Source organism: Aspergillus affinis (genome assembly GCF_023601865.1).
Source record: "Aspergillus affinis strain CMG 70 chromosome Unknown NODE_10_length_487445_cov_86_957759, whole genome shotgun sequence".
In the NCBI taxonomy this organism is placed as follows: Eukaryota; Fungi; Ascomycota; class Eurotiomycetes; order Eurotiales; family Aspergillaceae; genus Aspergillus; species Aspergillus affinis.
In genome coordinates this window covers 65,809-76,913 of record NW_026515791.1, presented here as the reverse complement: position 1 = coordinate 76,913, position 11,105 = coordinate 65,809, and the positions used below count along the sequence as shown (strand labels likewise).

At 50.8% G+C, this 11,105-nt stretch overlaps 3 protein-coding genes across 3 annotated transcripts; 1 reads left to right on the top strand and 2 right to left on the bottom strand.

Annotated features, from left to right (window-relative positions):
* Window positions 1-38: 38 nt before the first annotated feature.
* KD926_000415 (aquaporin) lies at window positions 39-1,635 on the bottom strand (the record flags this gene model as incomplete). The annotated part of the gene is made up of 4 exons (XM_053096315.1): window positions 39-311; window positions 514-845; window positions 911-1,211; window positions 1,303-1,635. The coding sequence occupies 4 exons, from the start codon at window positions 1,633-1,635 to the stop codon at window positions 39-41; spliced, it is 1,239 nt and encodes a 412-aa protein (XP_052959485.1).
* A 694-nt stretch (window positions 1,636-2,329) lies between these two features.
* On the bottom strand, window positions 2,330-4,978 carry KD926_000414 (DUF1212-domain-containing protein; the record flags this gene model as incomplete). Its single annotated transcript, XM_053096314.1, has 1 exon — window positions 2,330-4,978. One exon carries the CDS (start codon window positions 4,976-4,978, stop codon window positions 2,330-2,332), a length of 2,649 nt encoding a protein of 882 aa, XP_052959484.1.
* Window positions 4,979-6,697: 1,719 nt separating this feature from the next.
* On the top strand, window positions 6,698-8,126 carry KD926_000413 (uncharacterized protein; the record flags this gene model as incomplete). The annotated part of the gene is made up of 5 exons (XM_053096313.1): window positions 6,698-6,737; window positions 6,811-6,911; window positions 6,974-7,304; window positions 7,401-7,530; window positions 7,631-8,126. The coding sequence occupies 5 exons, from the start codon at window positions 6,698-6,700 to the stop codon at window positions 8,124-8,126; spliced, it is 1,098 nt and encodes a 365-aa protein (XP_052959483.1).
* Window positions 8,127-11,105: the final 2,979 nt, after the last annotated feature.

The following is an 11,105-nucleotide window of genomic DNA, read 5'->3' as shown; positions in this document are numbered from 1 at the left end:
TGGCAATGAGACAACTTGGCCTATGCAACCCACCCGAATCAGCATCTGGCTATCCCACCAGTCGTTCGATCCCGACACAAACCACTCCGAACGATCCCTCCGGACTCCTCTCCTCCACACGATCCAGACTTCGATCCAATTCCCTGGGAAAATGGCCAGATTTCGATCCCAATCCAGCTATCCAGATTCACTGATTGGTCCAGCTCATCTCCACCACCACGCCGATCCCTCCACTTGGCCGTCTTCGCAAATTTCAGGTCCTCCACACGTCCCAGCACGGAGTCTTCAATATCCGTACTTGAGACTCCGTACTGTGTACATGCACACAAGCAGCGCCTTTCTCTCGTCCTCGCTTGCGAGGAAAACAAAGAGACACATAATTAAATACAACGAAACAATCCTTCCACAGCTATACCCAGTTTCCCCGTACCAACCATCACCACGACAGTAGACTGATTACACCTCCTCCGACCCCGGCATGGCAGGTACTCTCTGTTCCCCATCCGGACTCACATTATCCGCGTGACTGAGATGACTGGCTCGATGGCCTCCAGCACGCGGCGACTGCGGATGGTCTAGCGTGGTAGTATCCGACAATGACAAACGGTGGATAGCGTTGTCCCACGACCCAGGACCCAGCTTTGCCTCCCACTCGTTGAAATCCTGACCCGGGTTGACGGTATGATATGAGAACTTCGAGATCATGGTATAGAACCCACAGGCCAGTAGCGAGCCCAGCAGCGGCCCGATCCAATAGATCCAGTGATAGCCTGGGAAGCTGCGGTTGATGACGTCCGGGCCGAGCGAGCGGGCAGGGTTCAGGGAGCCGCCGGTGTAGTAGTCGCCTGGATGGAGAAGATGGGGTTAGTATTTATGTATGGTGTAGGTTCTTCAGCCGGGAGAAACCTACCAATCATCTCCGTCACGAAGAAGACCAGCCCAATACACACGGGCGCCAAGAAGGTCGCTTTGTGCTTCACCACGGCCAGCATGATCACGACCAGCACTAGCTGCGCGGTCAGAAACATCTCGATGAACAGGCCCTGCGAGATCGAAGCCCCGCCGCCTAACCGCGTCCCGACGTTCAAATCGCCCGGAAATAGGGCGCTGACAACGCCCGCAGACGCGATCCCGGCCACGAGCTGCGCTACGAAGACCAGTCCGCCTCGGAGAGGCGACATGCCTCCGACCAGGCACAGCGCGAGAGTGACCTGTATGCTCGTCAGGATTCTTCATCCATCCGCCAGTCTCACCAACTGAACAGACAGGCAAGCAGACAGGGAAGGAGGCTCAAATGCATACAGCTGGGTTAAACAATCCCCCCGTGACGCGATAGAAAGCCCACACGTTCACCATCAACGAAAACCCAAACGACAACGACGAATACAGCAGATTCGAGGTATTCGGGTATGCGCCTTCCACGGGCTTCGGCGTATTGGCGACCTGGGTGCCCGCAAACGCAAAGAACAGGAAGAGGAACGTGCCAACGAACTCGCCCAGCGTGGCGATGCAATTGTTCCGCGCCGTGTCCTGCAGATGCAGCATGGGAAGCTGGCGGTTTAAAACCACCAGCGGAGTGGTCTGGCGATCCTCGTGCCGCTGACGGCGGAGGAATCGTCGCGGAAAGGAGACCATTGTCGATAGCTAGAGAAAGAGACGGGTAGGTGTTACTAGGCAGGGAGTTTAGCACAGCGAGGGGGGCTCAGTTTAGCTGAGTAGATAGATAGCTCAGCATTCACCCACCGATTGACTATATAAGCCCGCCTTGTGAGGGCCTCTTGACGTCACGACTGTCTAGACCCCAGACCATTTTGAAATTGGTGAGACCAGAACGGACAATGAAGCCAAGATCCATGGTGATAGGCCGGACCTCGGGTTCCGTGTTTGGTGATGATAATGTGGCAGCACCTCGAACTCACGCCGTTGAGGTCAAGATGAGATAATGCGATTAGGGTTTCTCATGAACCGTTTATTAAAGTGGATAGGGGGAAAGTCCGACAGTGCAGAAGCTGTCATTCCTCTTGTAATGAAAGTCTAAACTCAACGCCCGCATCCGTTTTCGTCGAAATGTGGTGCTGTTGCGGCCTCCCTCGGCCAGGTGTACACTACCGTTCTACGGGTGCTTGTTTCTTGCGGTTTTGTAGGTAGTTGAACATTTATATTCTGTTGAGTTTGTCAGTGGCTCTAATTATGAGAGAATCCTTGTGGAGGATCGAAACCTCTCCTATGGAGTAAAATGCAACAGCTGTGTTGTATCTGAATCAACGCTATGAAACTAAGCACTATTTTTTCTATCACAATCTCTATGATATCAGCATCTAATGCATAACTAAAAACTAAATAATCCTGACCTCCTCTTTCCCAGCGGATAAACCACCAATGCTGCCACAAACAGTCCCACCGTAATCCCAATGGCCACCTGTACCATGCCATATCCCAATATTTGCACCGAAATATCATGAGTCGGGCCAGTACCTTGACCCTGTTGATTCGCACTGCCATGCGACGTGGCATTCGATCTTGTTTCATCCGCCGTCTCGACGCCCGTGACCAGCGACCCCGTCGCCGCCAGTCCACTCGGCACGAGGACGAAGATCCCCGGTAGGATGGCTGCCGCCGCATGGCCATGCCAGAGTCTACTGTACAAGTTACCAATGACGCCGATGGTGAATGCGCCGACGGTATTGGCGACTTGGGAGGTCGTGCCCAGACGCCTCGTGACGAAGTAATTGGTGATGTAACCCGCTAGAGCGATAACGACCATGACCGGGGATTGCTTCCATTTGCCCTGATTCACGATCATCAGACAGAGGGCAAAGGCGGCGACGAAGGGAAAGCGTTGGAGGTAGGGGTCTGGGAAGGCACCAGCGCTTGGGCAGGTCGTGTTTGACGTTGCGGAGGGGTCGATGAGTCCATATATGGTTGTGCCAACGGTGATGCCGAAACCGAGGAAGAGGGAGTAGATGATGGCGTAGACCATGCGGATAGATCCGGCCACAATTTGATGGCTTTGCAGTTCCAGACTGCTGCAGAGAACGGTGTACCCAGGGAGAATCAGGGCGATGGAGGACTGGGCGATGGCGGAGAAGCAGAACAGTCGGTCGGGCGTGCCTTTAGGCCATGAAGTGACAATGCTGCCGAAGGCACGGGCGATGAACGAGGTCAGGACAGAGGCTGAGACTTCGAAGACGTTGGAGTATAGGGCGGAGCGCGGGGCGATAACGTGCTGCATGACTCCTAACAGGCAGCCGTTGAAGAAGATGACGGGCATGTCGATAGGGCGGGCGTTGAATGCGAATGGACCGACCATGGCGGTTGCGAGTCCATATACCAAGACGATGACCCATTTATTGAACCGAGGGCTCTTGTTCATAATCTCCTCCAGCTCGTGGATGGCCTCCTCGATGCCATACACATCATGCACCACGTTCTTATACACGTTGTGCGTGTCGGCCAGTCGTCCGAGGTCGACCCCTTGCACGACCCGGACAAGTTTCACTTCGGCGGTCCTAGTTGCTGCGTCGTCGAACGACATAATCATGCATCCAGGGACATAAAGATACTGACTCTCAACGTCAAGTGCCTTCGCCGTCATATGCATGTACTCTTCAAGTCGGTGGGTGGGCGCCCCGAACCGCATCAAGGCCTTGCAAAGCTGCATGATGTATCGCTGGCGCGCGATGATCTGCGCAATCTGCAAAGTCACCTGGATCTCATCTTCCAGACGCATTGCACCGCTGGAGTGCTTACTGCGCCGTTTGGATGCGGCCGTCAAGACCTCACTGGATACAGGTGTGCTGGCGCCGCTGACATTCATGGACGGGATAGTGCTGCCCATGGCTATGAGAGTCGGAGTGGACACGTTTTGGTGCTGCTTGTGATACCACTTCCGCTTTTCTTTCCGTGGAGTCATCGCCCCTGTTCCAAGATTGCTACTCGGTAACAATCCAGGGGTATTTGGTTCGGTCGAGGAAAGATTGTGACCATTGTCTGGGACATTCGCAGCTGCATTCAGCCGCAGTAGATGAGATAGAATGCCCCCTCCACCGGTAACTGCCAACAGATCATGGCTCTCAGGTTGAATTTGAGGGTGACCACGATTATGTGCACTATGTCGATTGGCCTGTTCGTTCGTCATCTCGCGCACCAGCCTGTGTGCCTCGGAGCTGGTTGAGCTCTGGTTTCGACGATGGCCTCGAGAACGCCCATTGCCATTATTGCGATCGTTTGTTTCACCTCCATTTCTATCATCCGGCCCATAGCCTTCATTTTTCTCATCTTCCTGCCTGCCATTCATCAGATCGTGGGAAGTCGTCTCCGATCGCGGTGTCTCAGACCCGACCAACGCCGTCGTCGACTTCACCCTCCCATCCTCATCATCCCCCGGTGGTCGACCCAATTTCGCCGCGATCTGTCTCGTGCGATCCACCACCGCGTGTCTGATACCATTAACTCTTGCCAGGAGCGACGCTCTCCGCCCATTCCCCGTCTCTCCAGACCCCTCACGTCGAGGCAATTCCGTATGCCAGCTCAGTGAGCGCTGGTTTGTAATCCCTGGCTGTCCACCCGCTTCTGTAATATCCACCGACCCAGAGCCTTGGGTAGACGATGATCTATGACGGGCGCGAATATGACCATGACCGAGGCCCTCCAGCCGGGGTCCAGGACTGGTTTCAACATCCTCTTCCACCGCCGGGCCAGGCTCTCCTTCATCCTCATCTTCTTCTTGTTCCCCCTCCTCTGTATACTCTGTACTTTCTGTGTCCTCTGTATCACCATACTCGAACCTCATATCAGAGCCGAAACGCACGCGATGAACGGGCGACGATCGCGGATGCGATGGGTCCTGCGGCGGTGTCTGAGGTGAGTTTTGTCTTGCTGGTGACCCGACATTTTCTGGACTGGGGCTGGATGCTACGCTGCGGTAGCTGATGAGGGAGTTTTGGCTGATTTGGCTGGCGCGACGAAGTTCGGACATGGATGAGTCCGGAAAAGAAGGGGGGGATTAGGCATGTATGGTTGGATTCTTTGAGAGATGGTATGGAAAAGAATGGTAGATACTTGATATTCCTCCGGGAGGGGGTTCGTTTTGAAGAGATTTGATGCAAGAAAAGTCAGTTCATCTGAAAAAGTTTGAGAGATATAAATAGGTCATGACTTTAGGCACATTCATTCACCCATCATTGTCTGTGGGAAAAGGAATACCGATAATTTTCAATCAACGTCATAAGCTCGCAATGTCTTCCACAATTTAAACAATACAATTCAATGCCATGATTATATCCCAATTAAATCCGCCTGAGTGACTGTCTAGAGCCCGGAAGAAAGTCTATGACGTCGTGGTGTGGGGATCTGGAATGTATGATTTGGCTGCCTTCGGACGTTGCATTCCTCGCTACAATCCCTTAGTAAACAGTGAGTGCGTGTCCCAGTCCGCGTTTCGGCCGGATCTATTACTTTGATTATCTCATTGTGTCTCTCAATTGAATCTTTGATGTTGCACAAGAACGATTATGATGATTCCCGAGTGACATCTAGCCAACGATTCGTGAGCGCGACGGACCAGTCCGACCCGAGTAACTCAGGAATGAGAGATTTATCTCGATTCTAGACTTCCCGGTAAGGCCTAGACTCTACATTGCATCACTTACAGGTGAATAGGATTTGGCGAGAAAGTGATAGGGCTGAATACACTGTGTATGACAGGTGGGTCGAGGGTTTTTTTCTGGCCTCTCGGTGGATACATTTACTTGCTGATCATCGCATGAACGGCCACTCTTCTACTTGTAATTCCCTGTCAAGGTAGTCACTGGCACTTGTTCTTGAGATTAACTATGGCCGTGATGAAATACCTGAAATTGTTAATTCAACCTTCAATGATTAGATCAAAATCTATTGGCCTGATGAAACCTTCTCATTGGCACACTGGGCTACTACGCAAGCGTCGCCGAACGAAAAAGATTCTCGTGTCGAACGCCCAAATCACTTTCAAAGCAACAGACGCATCAAAAAACATCAATATCCAATGAAGTAACGAGTAGCTGCTACACACATTCTGCGTGTTTACTCCACCCCCACCAGCGCTTTACCCTCCGTCCGCCCCGTTCTATCTCTCGATTTAACACTTGTGCCTATCATTGCTTAAAACCGACCCTGATAGTTGTTCCCTGTTTGGAGAATTCCAACTATCTTCTTCTTTGTCTAGCTCAAGACCTGCAAGAAAGCTATCTGGCTCTCGAGTCTCCTCACTGTATCACTCGAATTGAGCGATTCTGAACCGTTGAAGGCCGTCTATATGATGGCTGAATTCGTTAACGTGACTTATGCCTGTTGTGGGAAAGAAATAAAATATGCAATTCGATCTACAAACGAAACGAACTTTTAACTGGAGTTATTTCTTGCAGATCTGCGGTCAGAATATGTATGCTGGTTGTAAGCAACCGGATATCTCCGCCGTTGCCTATTACAGGCTTTGCTTCAAGAGTTTTATAATAGCCCACTCTCAGGTTGGAATCAAAGTTACCACATATCAACCCAAGACATCCTTTTCTTTATCCTCATCAAGCTGCTAACCAACAGGTAACCAGGGCGCTTCGAAATCTTCGTCTAGTTTGAACAATGCCGCCTGTTCAGCCTTGCCACTGACGAGGAGCTAATGAGACAGTTCATAATATTGGCGACCACTTCTTCACAGGAAATGACTACAAAATTTGGCACTCGCATTTTATGTCTTGGCAGTGGATATTCTTTCCTCGGAAAATGAAATCCATCGCTTCCTCTATTACTCCAGATTCACTAACCGTCGATCAGCTCTGACTGGGCTATCGATCGTGGCTGTCGTTCTTCGGTCTGTGAACAATTATAAATTCGGCAATTTCCAGCTCAGCGATTTGGTGACGTTATTTGGCTTGGTTAGTCCCTCTGTTTTTCTGTCGCTGTCCGGCCCTTCGTTTACTCGGACTAATATCCCTAGGTATTGCTAATTATCGCCGCTGCGATATCCAATGTAGCTGTTGACTTCGGGTACGGGCTGGCTATCGGCTCTCAAGGGCATGATCATGAAGCCAAAGCACTCAAATACTCCGCCATCCGCCAGGCCATCGTCGTACTGGCTGCGACAGCCGGGCGCATTGACTTCATTCTCTACTTGATTGAGTTGCTCGCCGCTCGCGCGTTGCACAGGATATTGCTATGGCTTCTTATCCCTTTCCAAATCGTCATCAGCGCCGTAAGCGTGTTCCTACTGTTCTTCCAGTGTTCAATCCACCTGGGAGAGCTATTCAGTCCAGGAAAGCAGTCCTATTGTCAGTCGTTGGATATTCAAATCAAATGTGGTTATTTCCAAGGAGATAAGGCTGGTCTTTTCCCTCCCTCGCCCTCTTGACATACCCAGCTCACAGACGAGAGAACAGCATTCAACTCCGCCTGCGATCTCCTCCTCGCCGTCTTCCCCGTATACACATTCTGGCGCTTCAACTGGACCGTCCGCGTGAAACTCGTCTTGATCTCCCTCCTCAGCTTAGGAATCGTGTACGCTCTTCTCCTCTTTCCCATCCCCATTTGCACCCTCATCCTCATTCCCATTCCTCTCCTCAAATTCGAACCCACCACCCCTAAGCGATCCCCACAGCGCAATGGCCGCCTCCCTCGTCAAAACAATCGAATACCCAACCATCATGCTCTCACGAAACCCACGCACCAACCGCGTCACTCTCCTCCGATGGATGTTCATCGAAGCCGGCGCGGTGCTAATCACCGCCTCGATACCCTGCCTCCGCCCTCTCGTCGTCTGGTTCGTCCGAAAATTCACCTCGCGTGTCCTCAACCTATATAAACGACATACCCGAATCGCGAACGGCTCTAACACACTTAACAACACATTATTCAGCGCCAGCGCTAGTCGATTCACGCAAGATTGGAAATCGAAATGGATTACGCCCTACATGCAGCAGCGGGATGTGGTGGGCGAGGAAGGTGTGGAACGGCATGTCTTGACGAATATGACGCATATCTTTGCGGGGGATCGCGAGTTCTTGGATCGGCATACTTCTGGGGGGATTGTGAAGAAGGTGGAGGTGACTGTTGTGGCTGATGAGATTCCCTTGACGGAGGGGAGTAGGTCATGATATTTTTATGTGCGTATGTTTGGTTTCTTTTGTGTGGGAGGATGGGTTGGAGTTGGGATTTGATTTTATCTATTTATCTAATATGTGGATTTAGAAGATGATAGTGTTCACTATCTACTTGATCACTTTGCGGCAAGCATTATCGGGTCTGGTGTCTATATATGCACCTGGCAATTTATATTGGAAAACGACTGATTCAAAGCGCTTTCGACATTGGATGCAGTATCCAAGTTGGGGAAGCGGTAAGATCTGCTCTTGCTGGAATATTTTCTCGATATATGAATTTCGTTCTACTATATCCCGCGCGGAACCAGACCATAAAAATGACCCGCAGAGGCTACCTGTTTCTGTCCAAGAAGGTATACCTACGCTTCCAAGTCTAGCTAGATAGGCAAGCCTCACCTAGGTACCAGAAAGCAACCCAAAAGCCCCCGGGAAAACGAAGGGAAAAGCGATCGGCAAAATCCCCTATCTAGTAACCATGGATATCTCAACTACCAACCATAAAACAAAGCCAAGCACCACCTCAAACCATCGGCACATGCACCTGCACGACTCACCAACTCCGCATTCCTCGGCTGTCAGCCCGTCAATAGCAACGCCCACGCCCGGAAGTGAGGCGCGACAACGGCGAAAAGATTTCACTGGACACGGGCACCCGAACGATCACTCAGTTACTGACCTATAGCTACCCGCTAAGGCGATAAGGCATCGATACAGAGAACACACTGCAGCTGTCTAAATCAGTAACTACCTCTACTACTATGGCCAGGTTCCTACTACCGGCGTAACCGTCTATGTCACTGGCCAAGACACATCCAATAGCTTCTTAGATACTTGGTCCGATCATCAGTCTTGGCCCTTGGGTATGTCGATCGCCGTTACACCAAGCCTCGATCTCGGCTCTTGGGCGACCGAGTCCCGACTGTCTTGGCCGGGCTTGTCCGTCCAGTGGGTTCATGGGAGAGAACCGACTAGGAAATCCAAAAGAAACGCGGCCTAGGTCTTGAGTCTTCGGGTAGAAACTAAGTGACAGGGATATAGTGGGTTACACTGTATCATCCAGGGAGTACAAAGTGGTATTTGGCGTTTTATTCGCGGTTTGGGAGAGGCTTGTATTTGAATTTCTATTGATCATTAAGGAGCGTTCGTGAGGACCGGGTTGTTTAAAAATAAAAGGAGAAGAAGTGAGCACGGAATAGTTAGGGGATACTGGAAAAGGGGTTGGTGGTTGGACGGACAGATATCAAATCGACCAAGACAAACAGCAAAACAAAAAAAGGAGAAACATATAATACAAGATATATGAGAGAGAGACAAAAAGAAAAACGAATATTCTTCCCTGGTCAACAAATGTATCCCCCTAATTCGACCCGATCGTGTCACTCGTAGAATGCGTCGCGTAGGTAGTGTACAAGGAACAAACTATCCGTAAGCGCCTGTTTATTAGTGTTGTTGAGAGCACCACACTCGCCACGGATCAAACCCACCGAAATTGGATCGTCGATTTTCTACTCTGCATGGTTCGTCTTCCTCAGGCGCGGGTAATACATGATGACAACGACGACGACAGCCAATAGCATGACCAGGGTAGGCAGAAACATGAACGTAAATAGAAACAAGCTCAGCCCGAAGGCGGCGTTCTGTCCGGGAAAGAATCGACGGGCCATTGTTTCAAGGGTAGATGACAGCATTGATTTCCTCTCCATTTAAGTCAAAGGTAACAAGAATAGGAGGATTGGCGGGATGGACAGGGAGGTGCGTCGAAACTAGTAGTCGTTGATTGCCACCTGTACTGAGTAGGATAGCCACTTATGACGTAGATAGAGGTCAAGTGACGGGTGTTTATATATCACCCCGAATACGGAGCCGTTTCAGAATAGAAGGGAAATGTCGAGAATGTAGATAGATAGACCAGATCTGTACGGAGTACGAGCAGTTTGATTAGAGGCGTCTCATGAACTTCGAGAAGCAGACCGTCGGTCCGACATTAAGTACTGTAGTTATGATCAATTAACTGGTATCCGCGAGGTCTACGGAGTGCCTTACTCGGTTTACAACTGGATCGATCGAAGGGGTGGGATTGAGTTAATAATAAACATGGATGCAGACGCCCAATTCCGAGGAAGCCGAGAACAGCCTCGGATATGAGTTATCTCGATCACGAAATCCTGTGTGGGATAGAAATTTAACGGAATCCTCGGACTGAAGAGGAAGCAGCAGGCATCGAAATTATGCAATCCCATTTCCCATCCCTACGGGTGGAGCAGCCCTGTAGCCTTAGCAGGTAACGATTGAAAGGAAAGCCGCAAGGATGTGCCCGTTATTGGACCGGGAGTGGAGGAAGGGGGCCCTGGACCCGCTGCCCCACCGACACTATCCCGGATTTGTGGCCGAAAGCAAGGACGGCCGCGCAGGCAGCAACATTCTGCTTTGCAAATACACCGCACGGCTGGTTAGGTATTTTTACTCAGGTATTTAAACAGGATTACAGAGCATCTACTCTGTAGGTACTGCCAGTTCATCGTTTGCCTCTGGAGTGGAAATCAGAATAGACAGATGCACGACAGGGAGGTGCATTGCATCGCAGACATCCCCCTTACTTTCAACAGCCCGGTGAGGCCACACGATGCGGGGGATATGAGGACTCATTTCTGGCGTAGAAAGGAATTGGCTTCGCTTGGAACGGTGGTCCTGGAATATTCGACGGTGGCTCTAGGCAGCCATTTACCAGGAGCTGGCGCTTACCGATGCTGGAAAGAGGGTACGGGGTTAGTAGAGATAGTGTGGCCAAACTATGGGGTTTGGGTGGAATAGATTTGAGGGATCAGTTATTTTAAGATGAACCAGCGGGAGATTGGGAGTGACAGCATCAGCGTTCTACTGTTAATCAATTGACTTCCTACCTAGGCATTCAGATCCGTAAGAACAACCTCAAGTACTCCGTACAGTGAAGGAGATATGGTATTACCGCCATGC